General features: G+C 35.0%; 6 protein-coding genes across 7 annotated transcripts; 5 read left to right on the top strand and 1 right to left on the bottom strand.

Annotated features, from left to right (window-relative positions):
- Positions 1-3861: 3861 nt before the first annotated feature.
- On the top strand, positions 3862-7739 carry LOC125574832 (phospholipase D alpha 1-like). 2 transcript variants are annotated; one of them, XM_048772020.1, is made up of 4 exons: positions 3862-4122; positions 4457-4560; positions 4818-6720; positions 7060-7739. In XM_048772020.1, the coding sequence occupies exons 2-4, from the start codon at positions 4465-4467 to the stop codon at positions 7491-7493; spliced, it is 2433 nt and encodes an 810-aa protein (XP_048627977.1). In that variant the 5' UTR covers positions 3862-4122; positions 4457-4464; the 3' UTR covers positions 7494-7739. The 2 variants fall into 2 exon arrangements, with proteins under 2 accessions (XP_048627977.1, XP_048627976.1); XM_048772019.1 differs by lacking the exon at positions 3862-4122 and having other exon boundaries at positions 4439-4560.
- A 923-nt stretch (positions 7740-8662) lies between these two features.
- LOC125597259 lies at positions 8663-12248 on the top strand. The gene is made up of 6 exons (XM_048772022.1): positions 8663-9447; positions 9719-9897; positions 10184-10446; positions 10535-10596; positions 10976-11682; positions 11772-12248. Exons 5-6 carry the CDS (start codon positions 11526-11528, stop codon positions 12011-12013), a joined length of 399 nt encoding a protein of 132 aa, XP_048627979.1. The 5' UTR covers positions 8663-9447; positions 9719-9897; positions 10184-10446; positions 10535-10596; positions 10976-11525; the 3' UTR covers positions 12014-12248.
- Positions 12249-12733: 485 nt separating this feature from the next.
- Positions 12734-13711, top strand: LOC106404650. The gene is made up of 2 exons (XM_013845353.3): positions 12734-12998; positions 13401-13711. The coding sequence occupies exons 1-2, from the start codon at positions 12785-12787 to the stop codon at positions 13541-13543; spliced, it is 357 nt and encodes a 118-aa protein (XP_013700807.1). The 5' UTR covers positions 12734-12784; the 3' UTR covers positions 13544-13711.
- A 642-nt stretch (positions 13712-14353) lies between these two features.
- LOC106405144 (methyl-CpG-binding domain-containing protein 11-like) lies at positions 14354-15992 on the top strand. Its single transcript, XM_013845742.3, has 2 exons — positions 14354-14524; positions 14987-15992. The coding sequence occupies exons 1-2, from the start codon at positions 14512-14514 to the stop codon at positions 15415-15417; spliced, it is 444 nt and encodes a 147-aa protein (XP_013701196.1). The 5' UTR covers positions 14354-14511; the 3' UTR covers positions 15418-15992.
- Positions 15993-16062: 70 nt separating this feature from the next.
- On the top strand, positions 16063-18640 carry LOC106403998 (glucan endo-1,3-beta-glucosidase 14-like). Its single transcript, XM_022720370.2, has 3 exons — positions 16063-16562; positions 16745-17062; positions 17358-18640. Exons 1-3 carry the CDS (start codon positions 16077-16079, stop codon positions 17727-17729), a joined length of 1176 nt encoding a protein of 391 aa, XP_022576091.2. The 5' UTR covers positions 16063-16076; the 3' UTR covers positions 17730-18640.
- On the bottom strand, positions 18436-19804 carry LOC125597258 (protein LURP-one-related 12-like). The gene is made up of 2 exons (XM_048772021.1): positions 19335-19804; positions 18436-19050 (listed from the first exon to the last, which is right to left on the bottom strand). Exons 1-2 carry the CDS (start codon positions 19596-19598, stop codon positions 18655-18657), a joined length of 660 nt encoding a protein of 219 aa, XP_048627978.1. The 5' UTR covers positions 19599-19804; the 3' UTR covers positions 18436-18654.
- Between the last annotated feature and the right edge of the window lie 876 nt (positions 19805-20680).

Raw genomic sequence — 20680 nt, 5'->3', positions numbered from 1 at the left:
AGGCCTAAACACAAGTGTCAGGTTGTTATCAGAATGTTAGATCACCAGGCCCAATGGTAGCCCACATGACAACATCGGGAGTTGCACCTACTTCCCCAAGCGTTTATTAAAATCTTCGATTTTTTTTCTTGGGCACCTCAAAATCTGATCTCTAGAATATTTTATTTATGTAAGAGATCCCTGTCTTTGAAATTAAAAACAAACCAGAACGCACACCCGTACCGGTGTATTTTTTTAATGAATACTAGATTTTGATCTGCGCTTTCAAAGCGCAGGTTTATTTTTTTTTTTTAATTGACAAATATTTAGTAAATATCACATTTTCATATATTTGTGTTTTATTTTATAAAAGACTTAAAAATTTTATCTTTATTTATCGTATTTCATTTTAAATGATTATTTATGTTTAAAAAATTAAACTTTATTTTTTTAATGAATTAAGTTGGTATAACTCTGATAAATTAATTTTATCATGGAGTTAATATTTTAATGAAAAAATAATATACTTTTAATAAAGATTTATATTTTTCAATAAAAAATTCAATTATTTTTATGAATGCTTAAATTATATTAAGAAAAGAAAAAAATAATAATTAAGAATAGTTGAAAAAAAATATTTGAACTTAGACTCAATTGCCCAAAGGAAAAAAAAAGTGAGAATTGAATCTGATTTTTTAATAGGTCCAAATGGCCCAAGAGAGATTTGATGTGGACTGGATCTAAAAATAATGACCCAATATAGATTTGTTATTAATATTACTTAATTGCCCTTAATGAAACATGCAATGTTAGTGAAGGAAAGGGCAGTCTAAGGTAATTATGACAATATGATCCTGCTTTAATAGTATAGATGATGTTATTTGTTTTTTATGTCACTATTTAGAGTTGGACAAAAAACTCGAATTCGAAAAATCGAACCGATCCCAATCTGAATATGTAGTACTAAATCCGAACTGGAATTGATTAAATATCCGAATTATTGAAAATTTTGGTATTTGAAGAACTGAAACCTAATCTGATCCGAACCGAAATATTTTGTGTATCCAAAATAGATTTATATACTTATATATATTATTTATTTTTAGATTTAATATATATAAAAAAATCCAGAATATATATGATACTTTTAAGTTCGTATAAATGCTGAAAATATATACAAATAATTAAACGTAAATATCTTAAATAGTTAAAAATACTCAAAACTCCAAAAATACTTAAATCATTATTAATTCTCTATCCAAATAATTAAACCAAACCTATTTAAATTGGTTATCCAAATCCGAACCAAATCCTGAAAAATCTGAACTGAACACGAAATCCTAAAAAGACCTGAAAACGAACCTGAACGCCCACCCCTAATCACTATTATATATATATATATATATATATATATATATATATATATATATATATAGATATATCATATATGTGTCATCATAGGTTATAAATACGTGTTATCATATAATTAATCGTATTTTATACGTACCATCAAATAATTTTCTTATAATTAATAATATTTTATACGTACAATCATATAAATAATCAAATATATTATATTTTAAAATTTAATATGAAATATAAAAACCATAATTTAAGTTGGTGTTTGAAACTCGGCTTTGTATTATATTTTTATTATATATATTGAAAACATTTTTATAATAGTTCTTGAAAATATGTTAGTAAAAATCAAATTTTGAATATATGTATATTTTGAATGAATTTTTGATATAAATAAATTTTAAATTATTATTTTGATTTGAATATATATATCAAGTAACATAGACCCATTACTTTTTAATATAATGTAATGGACTTTCAATTTTTTTAGTAGTATAAGCCTATTATTTTTTTTAACTTACTGCAATCCATGTTTCCAAACAGTACTATTTTTTTAACTATTATCCATATTGCCAAACAATTTCAATGTGTACTTCAATTTTAATAATATAGACTAGAGCTTGACCCGCGCATCCGCGCAGGTGTTAGTTTTTTGATAAATGAATATTTATTTGTATAAGTGATAATATATATTTTAAAATTTACCCGTTTAATTTTTTTTTAATATGACATTTATAAACACAATAATTTTATAGTTTATATTGAGTAGTTTTATTTTATCATGTAAACCCTTAATTATATCATCCATTTATTTAGAATACGACCTGTAAAATCACACAAATGTATTTTTATTTTTTATGGATCAAAATTTTATGATTATATATAATAAAATTATTGTATAAACTGTTTTTATGGATCAAAATTTTATGATTATGTATAATGAAATTGTTGTATACTATTTATTATGTATATGTGGAATTAGTAAAATAATTACCGTATAATGTATGTAATTACGAAATGTATATATGGAATTAATTATTTTCAAATACACATATGTATAATAAAAAGGAAAAGACAAAAAATATTAAAAGTTAGGTTTATTAATTATTGTTGCCATGATTTTTTAGTTAGAATTTGATTTTGGAAATACATTAATTGAAGAGAAAAGACAAAAATCCTAAAAGATATGTTAATTAATAACTTCAGTGGCATGCCATTGTAAATATAGTGGAAAACTAAGGGATAATCTAATTTTGTACTCCTATTTTAATAGATTAGATGCAGTTCATATCTGAAATATAGATGCAGTTCATATCTGAAACACAAAAATAAATGGGTCTAGAGGGGCTTTTATGGCCACAAGTTTAGCCCAAACATCACAGAGAATGCACGTACTATATAAGACCCTAAAACTGGTGCAAAAGAGGGCCTAAAAGTGTTAAAATCCGGACTCATCCTATATATTGCCTGGGATGAGAAAAAGACATCGCCATTGTCGGCAAGCGGGGGGGGGGGGGGGGGGGGGGGGGGGGGACATAGTCCATGTTTAAAAAAACATGATTAGTCTAATTAGTAATTGTCTTCGGAAGAAAATGATTTAATTGTTTTCCTTTTTATATGATGAATGATGATGATATACTGTTAATGCAAAGAGTGTAATTATCTACAGTATTATAGAATTAGGATGAATAGATATCTATAACAATTCGACCACGAACAAATTTCTCCGCAACAGAATTACACAACTGTACGTAAATGACGGACATACTAAACAATTTCACATGTAACATACATGATCGTGATTCACATACCTTATGACTTATATGAATTATGCTAAAGTTACGATAAAGTCGCATTCAAAGTCAGCAAACTAATTGACAATTCTGAGAATGTAAGCCAACTAACTGCTTACTTTATTGAGAAATCGTAAAAGTTGTGAATGTAAAAGAATGCGAAAATGATGTAATGAAACTTTATAGTTTGGTTGAGATGGCTGTAGAATAGTATCATCCCCTTTTTTACATGTGAGATAATAATTCGCAATCCACTAAGTTATCACGAGAATCAATGATGAAGAGTTAAACTAATAGTAGTGGTTCAATTAACACGTTGTACTTGTACCCAAAGAGAAAATCAGATCATAAAGTTCATTGGACGGTGAAGATCCAGCTTGGGAAACGGCGTCGTGGCATTTGGATGCAGAACGTTGGGAGCACGATTTGGATATTTTGTCCCAATCGAGTCAGGGATATATTACAGCTTTGAATATTTTGATATTTCTTCCCGAAACTAAAATTTTGTAATAATCACTAACTCTACCATTTTCTCCCTTTTGAACCTTTATTATAAGATTTTACATTTTATCCCTAAGTAGTTTTTTGTGTGTTTTAACATTGAGTTACTTACAGTGAATGAAATTAACCAAATTATGCGAAACATAATTTAATCGTTGATAATTGGCTAAAACCACAAACTGAGACTCATATATATGTAAAAATAAGGACCTAATTGTGAAACTAAGAAACTTTTTAGGGCCGAAAGAGAAAAAGGTTTTTTTCTTAGTACGGGTGGGGTCTTGTGAAGGTGAGAAAGTCATCAAAAGTTATGTAACAAAATAAAGAAATGAGGGCCCACGCGTTCACATCATGACCATGAAAGTATCAAAAGATTTTCATTAAATATTCAGCAGCTCCCCACCCTCTTAAAATAGAGCTTTTCTCTAATCACGGATCAGATCCCGAACTCTTCGTCTTCCTCCCTCTGACCACCGACTCCGATCTCGCAGTTAGTCTCTCTCTGTCTCTGTGAATCTCACCCGCTTGTTTATAGGATTACAAATCTTTTAGAGTTGAAGCAGATAACACTGTTCTGGTCTGATTATGATTTGTTATAAATATATTGTTTGGATACAAAAATAACGATCGGGTTGAGTTTTGTGTTCGATGATCGTTGACTATTGACTTTTAACGATATCAGTGACTTTTGTTTCACAATTTTGAATCTCCTTGCATTTCGCTTGTCTTTTTGACTCCAGATCTTGAAGTTCCTCGGATCTCGCTTTATTATTTTTCTTGTACAATCAAACATGATGCGTTATACAAAATGATTGTTGGTGCAGGTGATAAAATGGCGCAGCATCTGTTGCATGGGACTTTGCACGCTACGATCTATGAAGTTGATGACCTCCACACTGGTGGACTCAGGTCCGGCTTCTTCGGCAAGGTAAATAATACCTTTCCTTGTCTTTTTTTTTTTCTTCACATTTATTCTCCTTTTTTTCTTTTTTTTTTTTTGATCCTTTGTTCTTAAGTCATTCCTTTGGTCTCTCCCACGTGGAGATGGATATTCTCCTTTTAAGTGAAAAGATCATATATTTGACTAGTGTAATAATAGGCATTCAAATGAATGTTGATGCTTATTATTCTTGAAGTTGTCACTCTATAGTTAATCTTTAACCTTTTAAAAAAAAAAAAAAACAGATTCTGGCAAATGTAGAAGAGACCATTGGTGTTGGCAAAGGAGAAACACAGCTATACGCAACGATCGATCTCCAAAGAGCCAGAGTTGGTCGAACAAGAAAGATCAAGGACGAAGCCAAGAACCCAAAATGGTACGAGTCCTTCCACATCTACTGCGCCCACTTGGCCTCCGACATCATCTTCACCGTCAAGGACGACAACCCCATAGGCGCCACCCTCATCGGTAGAGCCTACGTCCCCGTCGACCAAATCCTCCACGGCGAGGAAGTCGACCAGTGGGTTGAGATATTAGACAACGACAGAAACCCCATCCCCGGAGGGTCCAAGATCCACGTGAAGCTCCAGTACTTCGGCGTCGAGGCGGATCGTAACTGGAACCAAGGCATCAAGAGCGCTAAGTTCCCTGGAGTGCCTTACACGTTCTTCTCCCAGAGGCAGGGGTGCAAAGTCTCTCTCTACCAAGACGCTCACATTCCTGATAACTTCGTCCCGAGGATCCCTCTCGCTGGAGGGAAGAACTACGAGCCTCAGAGGTGCTGGGAGGATATTTTCGACGCGATAAGCAACGCGCAGCACATGATCTACATCACTGGATGGTCTGTGTATACTGAGATTGCCTTGGTTAGAGACTCCAGGAGGCCAAAGCCTGGAGGTGACATGACGGTTGGCGAGCTTCTTAAAAAGAAGGCTAGCGAAGGTGTTAGGGTTCTTCTCCTTGTGTGGGACGATAGAACATCCGTCGATGTGTTGAAGAAAGACGGTCTCATGGCTACTCATGATGAAGAAACGGAGAACTTCTTCAGAGGAAGCGACGTTCATTGTATTCTCTGTCCTCGTAACCCTGATGACGGTGGCAGCATAGTGCAGAACTTGCAGGTCTCAGCCATGTTCACGCACCATCAGAAGATCGTTGTTGTGGACAGCGAGATGCCGAGCCAAGGAGGTTCGCAGATGAGGAGGATCGTTAGTTTTGTCGGTGGGATTGATCTATGTGATGGACGTTACGACACTCCATTCCACTCCTTGTTCAGGACGTTGGACACGGTCCACCATGATGACTTCCACCAGCCTAACTTCACCGGCGCCGCCATCACCAAAGGCGGGCCGAGGGAGCCTTGGCACGACATCCACTCTCGCCTCGAAGGTCCCATTGCTTGGGATGTTTTGTACAACTTCGAGCAGAGGTGGAGCAAGCAAGGTGGTAAAGACATTTTGGTGAAGCTGAGGGAGCTTAGTGATATCATCATCACACCTTCTCCAGTTATGTTCCAAGAGGATCACGACGTGTGGAACGTGCAGCTGTTTAGATCCATCGACGGTGGAGCTGCTGCTGGGTTCCCCGAGTCGCCTGAAGCGGCTGCTGAAGCTGGTCTTGTGAGTGGTAAGGATAACATCATTGATAGAAGCATCCAAGATGCTTACATTCACGCTATCCGTCGCGCGAAAGACTTCATCTACATTGAGAATCAGTACTTCCTTGGAAGCTCCTTTGCTTGGGCAGCTGATGGTATCACTCCTGAGGACATCAACGCTCTTCACTTGATCCCAAAGGAGCTGTCCTTAAAGATCGTGAGCAAGATTGAGAAAGGAGAGAAGTTTAGAGTGTATGTTGTGGTGCCGATGTGGCCAGAAGGTCTTCCGGAGAGTGCATCAGTGCAAGCTATATTGGATTGGCAGAGGAGGACCATGCAGATGATGTATAAGGATATTGTTCAGGCTCTGAGGGCCCAGGGCTTAGAGGAAGATCCTAGAAACTATCTGACGTTCTTCTGTCTTGGAAACCGTGAGGTTAAGAAAGAGGGAGAGTATGAGCCTGCAGAGAGACCAGACGCTGACTCGAGCTATATGAGGGCACAAGAAGCACGTCGCTTCATGATCTACGTCCACACCAAAATGATGATTGGTAAGTTTACTACTCCATTTAAAAAGAAAAGCAAATCTCATTAATAGCACATTTTTAATTTTTGTCATAAAAATAACTCTTAAAAATGAATATTCTTCAAAATAGTATTTTATTAATCAATAAAAATAAAAGTACTAAATTACTTTACATTCTAAACCATAATGCTAATCTCACTCTTTAAATATTAAACTCTAAACTTTAACCAATAAACACAAACTCAACTTTAAAAAAATAAAAATGATTTTAAAATTTTTAATGTTAATCTGGTGATTTTCCTTTATTTTTCTTGAAAAACTTGATTTGGTGCATGTGTGACTCACTGGACGTCTCATTTTGCAGTTGACGATGAATATATTATCATTGGATCTGCTAACATCAACCAGAGGTCGATGGATGGTGCAAGGGACTCTGAGATAGCAATGGGAGGCTACCAACCACATCAATTGTCGCATAGACAACCAGCTCGTGGACAGATCCATGGGTTCCGCATGTCACTCTGGTACGAACACCTAGGAATGCTCGATGAGACCTTCCTCGATCCATCAAGCGTGGAATGCATTGAGAAAGTTAACCGCATTTCTGACAAGTATTGGGACTTATACTCGAGCGAGTCACTCGAACATGACCTTCCCGGTCACTTGCTACGCTACCCTGTTGATGTAGACGCTGAAGGTGACGTCACTGAGTTTCCCGGATTTGAGTTCTTCCCTGACACAAAGGCTCGTATCCTTGGAACCAAATCTGACTACTTGCCTCCAATCCTTACAACCTAGGTTTCACTTGGGTATGTCTTAACAATGAACTTCTCTGTCTTTGAATAATCTGAGTGTCTGTGTCTACTTTTAGAACTAATAAGTTGGTCGTTGGTGTGGTATGTTGCATTTTCACCCCTTTGGTTTTTAAATTCGTGCAATGACATGGTGAGAGTGTTAGCTTTGTGATCTTTATTTACCTTCTTTTTGTTTGTTATGCATCTTTGAACTTATGAACCTTATATTTGATATTTGTTTTTTTATTAATTGAACATCGGTGTCAATCGTGTGTTTCACATTACAATGTAGAGGTAGTTAGTAGTAGTTGGTCGTGTTCAAATAGCTTTACCTTAGGAAGTTTCGTAAGACTTCTTCTCGAGTAGTTCTTACTATATACGGAAGTTTCTTAGTTTTAAAACATGGTGGAACCTTATTGGTTGAATGCTAGAACTAGAGATATTGACAAAAGGACAGGACACGTGTGTGAAGTCCTCAGTAACCCTCACATCAACTTTAATTAAACTGCTTAGGTTCATTCGATATTGTCTGATAGATACGTCTTTGCGAACAGGTCAGTGGTTTACATTCATCCAAGCTAAACACAACCTCACATTCTGTCGACAAGCTTTCCAAAAATTATGTTACTGTACAATTTGCGTTTTTTTTTCTGAATATTTTTTAAATATCGGTCCAAGTAATACATACTTATCATTTACTGGATAATAGACAAACAAGATGATGAATTGAATTTTTACATTTATTTGTCTGTAATTCACCGAATCACGGAAAACTAATTAAGTCACAGAAAATTTTAAATTTGTGGCGGAATAATGAATTTTATATGGTATTCACTTTGTTATAAGAAAAAATAGATATCAATAATTAAACTAATTATTACAAAATATTAATATAATTAAAATTTAATAAAACTATTTTAATTCTTATTATAAAATATGTAGCTTATCTTTCAATATGTTTTAATAATAGATTGACATTCTACATTATTACAAAAAGAAATCTTGTATAATTTTATTTACAACATAACTATTTATCATTAAAAATTTATTGTTATTTATTTAAAATTTTAAATTGGTAATAGATTCTAGTTTAATAATATTAAAATGTTGATTTTTTAAAAAATTTACTAAAACTCAATTTTCTTTGTATTTTTGTTAGCAAAAATGTAAATCTGTGTGTTTTGCATTTTTTCTTTCATTCCACATCTTTTGTTGCTTGGTAAAATATTTTGCGTTTAAGATGTTATTCTGCAAAGTTACCAATCAGGACCATAACCTTTTCTACAATGGGTTTTCTTTTTCACAAAACTAAGAATAATTGTTGCAAATTCCGAGTTGATTTTCTCTAGAATACAAATTGTTTCTTTTTTGACCAAAAACAGTCTTACTCATATTATTTTCCTTTTCCCCACTAGGATATGTGAGTAACGAAGCACTAAAATCCAATTATTTTCCAACTTTTATTTATTTTCTATTAAATTTTCTCCACTGCTATATTTGTATAAGTATAGAAGAAGAGATCAAGAGAGTCAAGAGAAGAGAATCCTACCACAGAGTTTCAACAGTTGGTTTAAGTTACAAGTCTAACAAAGCTAGGGCTGTCAATTGGTTGGGTGCCCATGGGTGTGACCCAGTCCAGACTGTGTTGGGTGGGTGTTGGGTGAACCCATAACTTAATGGTCCAGTTGGGCTACAAAACCGAATTTGCCCATGGATAGTTTGGGCCAAACCAATTGGTCACTGGGTTAACCCAATACATTAAAAAATTAGGTTTTTTAATTTTGGGGAAAAATCAGATTTTTCCATTTTACGATTCCCCGATGAAAAATCTTCTTCTCGCGATGAAAGATTCTTGAGGCTTCTCTGCATCTCGATTCGTCTTCTCCAACCATGATTTCTCTGGCCTGAACCAGATTTCTCCATTCTCTGCATCTGACTTCTTCTTCTCGCGATTTCAGGTATGGTTCCTAAGTTTTAGCTTCGATCTCGGTTTAACTCGTCATCCATCGTGTTCTGTGTTGTGGGTTTTAGTTTCGATCCTTTGATCTCGGATTATCTCTTCATCCATCTCAAGTTTTAGCTTTGATTTTATTTTTTGGTTTTTTTCTTAAAATCACTTCAAAAGCTTCGTTCTGATTTAGTTTTTTTTTTTCTCTAGTTCTGATGATAATGGTATGATTTTTCTGATGATAAATTGATAATGGTATGCTGTGATTTATTCCTCTCCAGCTTGCTTTAGTTCATGACCGTTGTTCCTTCTCAAGGCGTTGAGAACGTTGGAGTATCAACGTTGGAGTTTTGGAGTTTTGAGAAGTTGCTGAATCAGACCCTCTTAAGCTAATCAACAGTTGACGATGGTTTTAGGCAAACAAATAGTAAATTCTTAAGTGGTCAAAGAAATCAACCAAGTAAGCTAATTAATCCTTCAACAAAATATGTTAAATAATTAATATAATGATTGTGATTGATTTCTATGTTCATGTTTCTATGTTCACAGTTTGCTAGTATTATTATGTGTATCTTTTATAGATTGTCTTCACTTGAGTCAGTCTCGTTATTGTTGTGGGTTTTCTATGTTCATGTTTCTGTGTTCACAGTTTGCTAGTATTATTATGTGTATCTTTTATAGATTGTCTTCACTTGCTAGTAGCTACTGTACTGTTCCTTTCTCATTTAAATATTTTGCTGTTTCAGAAAATGGAAGCGATAGACTTGAATGATGATGGTCAGAATGATTTGATGGATGAAGATATAGAAGATCATGAAGTTATTGAGATTTCAGAGGCTAACAGAGGCACGCCACCAAGACATGCTCAGTCACGCCGTAGAGCTAGGTTGTGGTTAAAGTTTACTATAATTGGAGGACAGCGGCCTGATGGTAAAACCACAGAGTGGAGAAGGAAAAAGAGGAAGAGAGTGGAGAGTCCACAGACTTGACTAGAGATAGTGGAGAGAAGGTACTATCTTGTGCTTGTTATGGATAAGATATTGAAATGCCTTGAGTTTGAGTTTGTATGTTGATGAATCTTGTTTCTCGATTTTCAGGCATAGCGGAATAACAACTGAGATGATGGATGGAAGTTACAACAACCGTTAGAGATATTCAGGTTCATGAGCTCCATTTTTAACTTTTGTTTACATACAAGTTATGAGGCTTGAGTTGAAGACTTGCTTCAGGTTCACACTGAGCTTTTATTCTTTTGCTTGTGTTGATAAGTTTAGTTGTAGACTAGTATACCTGAAAAGATAAGAGCACAGTTGGTAAGTTTAAGTGGTCAATGTTTCTCTGTAGGCTGAGAATCAAAAAATAAAAATGTTTCATATTTCAGAAACGAGTTAGAGATATTCAAGTTTCATGAGCTCCTTTTTTAACTTTTATCTACATACAACAATCATATGCTTTCATGTGTCTTCTTTTGTGTTAAACATGTGTTGCTTTAGTAGCTTGAACCGTAGGTGTTGAACCTTCTTTTTTCCTTTTTGCAGGCTGAGGACAAGTAGAGAAGCTGGAAGCTGAGAAGAAGTGAATCAATAAATCAGAGAGTTATATTTTTTTTTTTACATAAAACAGAGCTATCAAAACCTTAAAATTGTATCCACATTTTTTTACATCATATTTGTATTAGAGGTGAACAAATACAAATTAAACATTCAGCAGATTTGAGAGATAATTTTTTTTACATTAAATTGGGCTTAAACAGAATTGCTAATCATGGGAAAGCTTGGGTTGGCCATATGGGTGTTGGGTTAAGTTGGGTGTGGGCTAGATAGGGTGTGGGCTAGATGTGGGTGTGGGTGTCTTGAGACCAAGAAAAACAAATACCCATTGGGCATACCCATTTGGGTGTGGTCCAACCCAACTGACACCCCTAAACAAAGCCTCTTCACACATACACACGTCTCTCCCAAGTCCCAACAACCAATCATCTCCATCAGCTCAGCCTAACTTCTCGTTTCCGTTGGTTTTCTTGAAAACTCTCTCTCTCTATTTCTGAATATCTTCAAACTAGCCGCCGGTTCAAGAAACTTCAGGAAGATGTCTTCCATGTTGGGTTGTTCTAGTGGCACCGTAGCGATCGCAACCGCCATGGTTTTCTCAAGCACTGCTCTGTTTCTCGCGATGGCTCGACAGTTCCATGGGAAGATTCATGATCAAACTCCACCACCGATACTCCGTTCATGTCTATCTTCAGGTACGTACGATCTTTCTCTCTCGGACTCGGGAAGTTTATGTTTGATTTTTTAACCGGGAGAATAAGTTTCTTTCTTTCTTGGGAAGCAGAGGAAACGAAGAAGCAGAGGAAGAAGAAGAGAGTTCGCTTCGCGGGGAATGTGAAAGATACGAAAGGGAACGGGAAAGAGTACCGGAAGAGGGAATTGAGCAGGAGAACCGTACCGGAGCCAGTGACTAAACCGGGGAAGACCGGTTCAGTTTGTGGAATATCAACGATGCCAGCGAACCGGATGGCTCTGTATCATGGGATTCTCAGAGACAGAGATCACAGGACTCAATGCTCTTATTGACTTTTCTTCTTGACCAAACAAGTCGATAGATTTTGGTTTGCAGATTTTTCTGTAACATACTTTTTCTTGGTAAATTCAGAATAGTAGTAGGTGGCCTTTATGCTCTTCTTTTTTGATTCATAGTAGTAGACTAGTAGTTGGCCTTCTTGTTCTCTACTTTTCTAATTGTTTTTGTTATAAAATCAAAGTGACGATGTAAATAAGTGTCCTGTAATATATATATTTGATACTGATCGTTGTAAAACTTGTATGTTTGCTAAACTTGTATTGATTGTGTTAAAAATTATAATCAATAATCACATAGAGAAGGTAACAAAACAGGTCTTCTATTTTTCAGTTAAAAAAAAATTGTAACATTTCTTTTTATTTTCTTTTAGCTTAAAATATAAAATTTTGAAACAACTAAACATTTATGTTTTTCTATAATTATAGCAATACAACATCGTTTGTGTTAGTGTTTTATTCACATTTGATTTATAGACGTAAATTAATATTATTAGATTTGAGTTGATATACTTTTATTTGTTAAAAATAATTGAAGAATTATATTATCCATGAAAGACTTATTATTAAAAAAAAAAATCTTTTGGCTTCATTCTTAATTATCTGATTAATGTTATATTTGCTAAAATAATATTTTGTTTGCATCTAATAAGAATACTTTATTTGAATTTTCACTAATTGTCCGATAATTATTACTATTTATAATTATCTTAAAAAGAAAAAAAAAAGAAAAGGAAAATCAGGTCAAAATTTATCGCTGAGGAAAATATGGCGACAGCTTTGTTCAACACGACCAGAAGCTCTAACCTCTACCACCACCACTCAGTTCTCCCTCCGTTCTCCCAACGGTTTCACCTCCACCGTCAAAATTTCTTCTTTCTAGCGACTCCTCGCTGCTTACGCCGTCTCGCCGTCGTTGGTGGCCCTCCATCTCCTCCGAGTCCTGATCCGCCTCCGCCTGAGAACACCACTCAGCTCGAAGGTTCAACTCTTGTTTCCAATTTAACGCCTGCCTTTGAATTAGTTTCCTTAGTCTTTCTTTGCATCCAATTGTCACTTAAAAAGTTGTTTCTTTTTTGTCGGGAGATTCAGTACTTTGGATGGTTTGATGCTTATGTGGGTTTACTTTAACTATATTGTCTTTGTGATTGTTACTTGCTATTGGCTTGTTTCATGATTTTATCGTGTTTGTTTGTTCAGCAACTAGTCCTTATGTGTGTTGAATAGATATGTGTGTTTGTTTTGCAACTAGTACATATATGTTAATGTTGAATAGCTTTTTGGTGATCCTTTAGCCGCATATAAAACTATAATGGAAATAGAAAAGAAAAATAAAATGAAATCTCTTTTTTTCTTTAATCATGTTTGAACATAATATGGATAGGTGTTGTGGGAGCTGTGACAAGGGTTGAAGACCGCGTAAAGATCTTCCTGGCAGTACTGATTTGGATGTCTCTCTTCTTCTGGGTTACAGTGGTCGATGGGATGGGTAAAGGAAAAGGGAAGAAGGGTTCTCGTTTCAAATAATTGCTCATCATCATCATCATTAATATTCCACACTGTAAATTTATTGTCTCGGGAGATCAAAATTATCTATAGAAATTCTCCCCAAGTAAAGCATATTTCTTGTAGATCAGTCATTCAGATGATAGGATCCAATAATATACATTATAAATTTATAATTTGGTAACATGATTCTCTTGTGGTATCGTAGTTTTCATTCATTTTTCGTTGCTCTATACTGTACATGATAATAATTTGATTAATTTCTCACCAGATGGTTTTGCATCTATTCAAGTCATGGTTAATCAATTTCTCTCAATCTTTTGACTTAAATATCCTTGTTTATTTCTGTATTTAATTTTATATGAACAAACTACAAACGAGCCACCAGTGTTTATTTATTTGCTATAGACTTCCACCCTGCTGTATTGAGCTATAGGACGGTATGAACTGATATTTATGGACCTGAAATTGTAAACCTTAACGATTTCTTTTCCGGCTCCAAATCAAGTATATATGTTTTTTACACCAAAACAGAAGGTCTTTGGGGGTATTTGGCACGTGCATTCCATGACCACCACCAAGTGATATAAAGTATAGTATACACCGAGGCGACGACGTGCACTTACCACCATTTTTATAAGGACTTTAACGTGTCATTACCATAAGAAGATAGAAGAAAGCAAAGTGACTTTATCATGCGTCATTGGTTTGGTACGTACGAGAAATCATACGAAAGCCATACATGTCAATACAGAGAGAAACAAGCAGAGCCTACAACTAACAACATCCCTAATTCTTTTCTTCTCCAGTGGTAACTATTTTCTGTTGCTAAATTCGACAAGAGTAGCTTTGTGAAATTGTTAAATCTTTTTTTTGGTGGCAGGTTTTTCTGAATTTTCTTTTGCCTCTGTTTTTAAGGGATTGCAACAACAACAAAAAATGGGTACAGACGATGAAATTGTATCTGTGGAGCTACCAGCACCTTCTTCATGGAAGAAATTGGTTTGTTTCCTCTACTAATTTTTTTTGGGGTTAATTAAAGAATAAAAGCCCCTAGAATTTGAGGATGTATAATGTGAAATGCAATTTATCAATATCATTTACTTACGAAACAAGTGATTTTTCTTTGTCTTTACTCTTCTATGCCTTCCAAAGACCTGAAAAAAGAAGGTAGCTATTGGTAGAGAATTGTTAGTATAGATATTGATTGGGTGCAATTTTTTGATAAAAAAAAAGATATTGATTGGGTGAATTCAAATGCTATTAGACGTGACACTAAAACACACACATTTTACATTTGTTTCATCTACTTTTTCTTCTTTGTTCTGATGGATGTTAAGACTTTTCTTGTAATGTCTGTTTAAATCCACACTATGGGGTCGTCTTTAGCAATTTACTCTCAAACATCCTTCTAACTTGCTAGTGAAGTCAAAAGGTTACTTTTTTTTCTTTCTCTTTTTGCAGTTTTCCCCAACAAAGTGAAGAAAACAGAGATTGTGTTTGTTTCTCCAACGGGCGAAGAGATCAGTAACAGAAAGCAGCTGGAGCAGTACCTCAAGTCCCACCCTGGAATCCCTGGGAGCGCAAAGTTTGATTGGACCACTAGTGGGACACCTAGGAGGAGATCTGCAAGGATCAGTGAGAAGACTAAGTCAACTCCCTCACCAGATAAAGAGCCACCCAAGAAACGAGGTCGGACTAAATCTTCAGGGTCAAAGAAAGATACAGATGAAGGTGATAAACCAAAGGGAGGGGTGGAAAACTCTAATGTGCAAGAAGAAGATTCTGAAATGACTCATCCAAAGGAGAAGGGGAATGTAACTGTTAAGGATAGCTTTGGTGAAATTGAGAAGGCAGACGACATGGTGTCAGAGGAGAAAGACAAAATGTCATGAGCAGAAGCTATTCAATAGCCTTGCACTGCTCTGCTTCTGTAAGCTTATCAAACTGTAAGTCAGTTGTTTCTCTATTAAATCTATTGAAGTATCTGTTTTACCTTTTCCTTTCATGCTACTCTCTTTTTGTATCGAATCAATGATTATCTTGAGGGTGTATTATGTGTATGCATGTTCTCTTAGGATGTAACAGACTATCTTGAGGATAGTTAATTAACTCTTCTGTAAAACTATAGCAATCCCTATGCTTATTCTACTGTTGCAGTCTTTAGTTTCCTTTTTACTTTTTTTCTCATGGACAACCAATGTTATAAGATAACCCAGATCAAAGATCATCAAACTGGTTGATCTTTAAAAGTACTTTTGATTTTAGTCCAATCTTTATCCGAAAGTCAAACAATGGTGACAAGTTTGCCTTAAAAAAAAGGAGAAAGCAAGAAGAAGACTGAAGAGCAAAAAGTAAAAACAGTTTTACTTTGAAGGTAAAGTAAGAATCTAATGCAAAGAAAGACCCACAACTTATCTTGATTCCTTCCTTTTGCATGGTCCCCGTGACAAAAGTTTAGAATCTTACTATTAATTAATGGACAACACATACTAGTATAAACTCTTCTTGTTTCCGTATTAAGTGCACTGTTTAAAGCATAAATCATTCAAAAATGAAACATTCATGTATGGTTTGCTCTTCTTTATTTCCCTCGCTTTTCTTTGTCTCCTCTATCTTCTCTTCACAAAGGGCCGTAGCATTCATCGGAACATACGGTGTAAACTACGGTCGCATAGCGGACAATCTCCCGTCTCCTCTAGCAGTAGTAACTTTCCTTAAAGCAGCAAAGATCAGAAACATACGTATCTACGACGCTGATCACTCCGTCCTCACAGCATTTCGTAACACAGGGATCGAGATCATTGTTGGCTTAGGCAATGAGTTTCTCAAGGACATTAGTGTTGGAGAAGACCGAGCAATGAATTGGGTTAAAGAAAACGTCGAGCCTTTCATACGTAGCGGTACTATAATTAGCGGTATAGCTGTGGGAAACGAGATTTTAGGTGGCACCACTGTAGAGCTTTGGGAAGTTCTCTTACCTGCGGCCAAGAATGTTTACTCCGCTCTTCGTCGTCTTGGACTTCCCACTAGGGTCGAGGTACGTTACATTATAATCTTGTACTAAACCAAACAAGTTAAAGTCTTTATCTTCTTGGAACAAAAATTTTAAACGTTTTCTAATTTTATATTATCGTTTTTATATTTCATGATTTTCAATTAGGATTTTTGTGGTCCTACATATCTTTTCTAGTCTCGAACTTGCTTATTTGCTTTTTATAGGTGTCGAGTCCACACTCGGAGGCTGTGTTTGCGAACTCGTATCCACCGTCGGCTTGCACGTTTAGGGATGATGTGGTGCCGTTTATGAAGCCGTTGTTAGCGTTTTTCTGGCAGATAGGGTCACCGTTCTACATTAACGCATACCCTTTTCTAGCTTATAAATCGGATCCGAGCCATATTGACCTCAACTACGCCCTCTTCGAGCACAGCGATGGCATCTATGACGCCAAAACTAAGCTTCGTTACGATAACATGTTCGATGCTATGGTTGATGCTTCTTATGCTGCTCTCGAGAAAGCTGGCTTCCCAAAAGTGCCGGTAAAGTATTTCTTATCACTATACATATTTAATTTATGTTTGGGATTGCTTAAAAAATGCCATGTTTTCATATTAACTACTCATTTATTTTTCTAGTTAATTTAATCTTGTATTTTGAAAGAAGATACACTGGCATAAACACTATGTAAACCTTTGAGGCTTTGACTAGTTTTTTTTTTGTTTCTGTTTAAATGTTTAACACAACTTTTATTTATAAATGTAAATGTCAAACGCAAATTCTTTTTGATAACAAGACTAACGTTATCAAAACAAGATCATTCTATTATGCATGCAGGTCATTGTTTCAGACACCGGATGGGCATCAAAAGGGGACGCAGATGAAGCCGGAGCAACGGTGAAGAACGCGAGAACATATAATCGGAATCTTAGAAAACGGCTGAATAAGCGAAAAGGCACGCCGCACAGACCAGACATGGTGGCGAGAGCTTACGTGTTTGCTCTATTCAACGAGAATCTGAAACCGGGTTCCACTTCCGAGAGAAACTTCGGCCTTTTTAAACCTGATGGTAGTATTGCCTACGACATTGGTTTCACCGGACTCAAGTACTCTTCTGCCACACGGTCTCGATTTGGTACGTCCTTGAACGCTCTTGTTTCGGCATGTGTTTTCATGTTTCTAGTTCTTCACCGTTTGTTACCCTTGTAGTGAGAGTTATGTTTTCAAAGATTTATAATTAACGATTACCAAAAAAAAAAATTCTAATTAACCCCTTTGGTTTAGAGAGATGTATTATTTTTAAACCCCGTAAATTCTTGATTTTTTCGATATACCTCCTAACTTTTCAGTGTTAATATAAGAACTTACTGTAATTACATGTGCATGTGTTTATTCATAGTGTAAGGATTATGGCTACGTGCAAGTATCTCTATATAACTAATTGTGCACTTACGAAAGCATGAAAATTTTGATTACGATAACGAATCATATATATTTATAGTGGCCAGTGGGAGCAAGTAGTCAGTATATATCTTCTCTCTTTATTAGATTCCCATATTAGTAATTATTTTATCGAATCTTTATTCGTCCACCTTCTATTTATGATTTAATAAACTTAGGCACTCTCTGATCTTATGTCAACTGACACCTACAAATGGTAATATATATTCACGAATCACAAGACTCATGTATAAAAATTCCACTTGCCTACACATATGTACATTACACGTTACGTGGTTAAGCAAAGATTAGTATACGTCGATAGGTCGGTATTGCAGCTAACACCATGTATTAATTAAGCTTATAAGCTTTTACAACATATGGTCAAATTGTTAATTCTTTACAACGCAACTGAAACTCTCGAGATCTACAAAGTTTTTTGAACAATTTCTGATATGATGCATGTATATATGAATTAAAAAGAAGACACGAACTTTGTAACATCAACATATAGTCAACAAAGTTCACGAGACAGAGACTATATATTATGTAACGTAACAACATTAATGACTGACATTACAAACAACCTCAAATGTCCAAATCCAAAGATTTGACAAAACCCAAGGATTAGATTCGATTGGTTTAAACCGGAACAAAGACTTGACGAGGTGAAAGTGAGAGAGATAGAGAGAAACTAATCCTCGACAAAAGGGTGTACTTGCTCATCACCAATCTCAACGGGATCATCACCGTTGATCTGGTCAAGCACGAGGACCAAACCCATCGCGAAAGCGCCGTCGAAACCGGGTTTGATCTCGAGAGTGAACACATCTCGTCCAAGCATCACGTTCGTTGACATGTCCACTTTGCGTTTGATCTCTGCCACGGTTCGCTTCTCCGTGTCGTATATGAGACAGCTTCGCAAGGAGAAGTCGCCGTCTATGGTGTACTCTTTTCCGCTTTCGTCGTATACTTCTACTTCCATCGTGCACCGTCCGATTATCGACGATCTCCGAACGCTGAAGATCGGTTTCTGACCGTCCGATCTCTCCCCGAGAAAACCTTCCCACCTCTGATGCAGAGTAGGTCTCTGTTCATCAAAAATCGAGTTAACTCAGTAATTGGTATAGCGACTGACTTAGAACTCGACTAAAACAATCAGTTTATTAGATTATATGTAGCTCAAAACAATTCTTTTAGATCCTTTTCTAACCAAAAATAATAATATTCATCGAAGTTAGACCAATAATTCAAGATTATCAAGAACAAGAAACGATACGCATTCAATAAAACTTCTTTACAATTATATAATCCACCAGAGAGAGACGATATATGGATCAACTTAATATAATAATTAATTAAATGGTTTTTAACCTTGCTTTTAACGGTGAGGAGACACTTTCCGGTGGCGTCCATGAGGACAAACTCGTCGTTATCTCTACCGTAGGAATCGACCCTAAAGATGATATCGCCGTTACAGTCGTAGGCGGTGAAACCATCGCCGGTGTGGAAGAGAGATGTTTTGCAGACGGTAAGTGGTTTGTCTTCATCGTATAGATAAGCTTTGTCCACCACAACTCTTCTTTCTCCCATCTTCTTTTCTTCTTTTGGAGCCTTCTTCTCTTCAACTAATTCCATTTTTTAATATTGGTGTGTGGCCTTGTGGGTGTGCGGAAGTTAGATTTTGTAATTTGATTAGCGAATGATTATGATATGGACACTCTCTCCTCCTCCTTCCCAAGGATTCTATTTATACACATACACAGACGCGCGTGACGCGTATATTTATTTTGACGATAAAATATCTATTACGTACTATTTATATTAGTCTCCTTCCGAAAGCCTATTGGGCAGAAATTAAAAGTCGTATATATGTAATTTTTTATTATTATTTGATAACATGAGATGGCTTGAAATTTTTTGTTTTTTTGACTAAATTCAAATCATATTCTAGATGTGTTTACATGTCTCTTTTAATATTCAGTATTAAATATAAAATTATTATCATCAATTTAAAATTAATTAAAATATTTCTTATTCTTTATATAAAAATATTAGTTTTTTACAAATTTTATATTAACTTTAACACTTAGATATAATGTTTTATTGGTATCTCAAACTGAATTCCAATTGAAAACTGAATAATTTTGTACACCATCCAATAATTAGATTAACAAACAAATTTTAATATTTATTAAATTTAAATGTATCATAAAATTTAATTTAAAGTTATTTAACAATAAGTAAATTGGTATTCACTTTTTATGCTAGTTTTAAATATATATATATATATATATATATATATATATATATATATATATATATATATATATATATATATATATATATATATATGGTGCGAGACCATAATATGCAGTAGCATAAAAATAACGAATGTTCATAACAAGATGTGCTAAAAAAAGAGAAGAAAAGTTCATTACAAGTTTGTATATGGATAGTTTTAACAACGTTGTTTAATGTGTTTTTAGTCGACATATGTTATTTATTCACACAGCCACTTTATTATTGTAAATTTGTAAATGATGACTTAATAAATACACACTTTACGTATGGTTGTCTTTACTGAGAAAAAAAAAGAAACTGGAAATTGATGGATGTGGTGAGTGCATATTTCTAAATCAGAATCTATATTATTGTGAGATCTATTTGTACGTCGATACTTTTTATTAAAGTTAAGAAATAATGAATCAAAGAAACAT

This window comes from Brassica napus, unplaced genomic scaffold (genome assembly GCF_020379485.1).
Source record: "Brassica napus cultivar Da-Ae unplaced genomic scaffold, Da-Ae ScsIHWf_140;HRSCAF=252, whole genome shotgun sequence".
NCBI classification, from domain to species: Eukaryota; Viridiplantae; Streptophyta; class Magnoliopsida; order Brassicales; family Brassicaceae; genus Brassica; species Brassica napus.
This window is presented reverse-complemented; position numbering and strand designations above follow the sequence as displayed.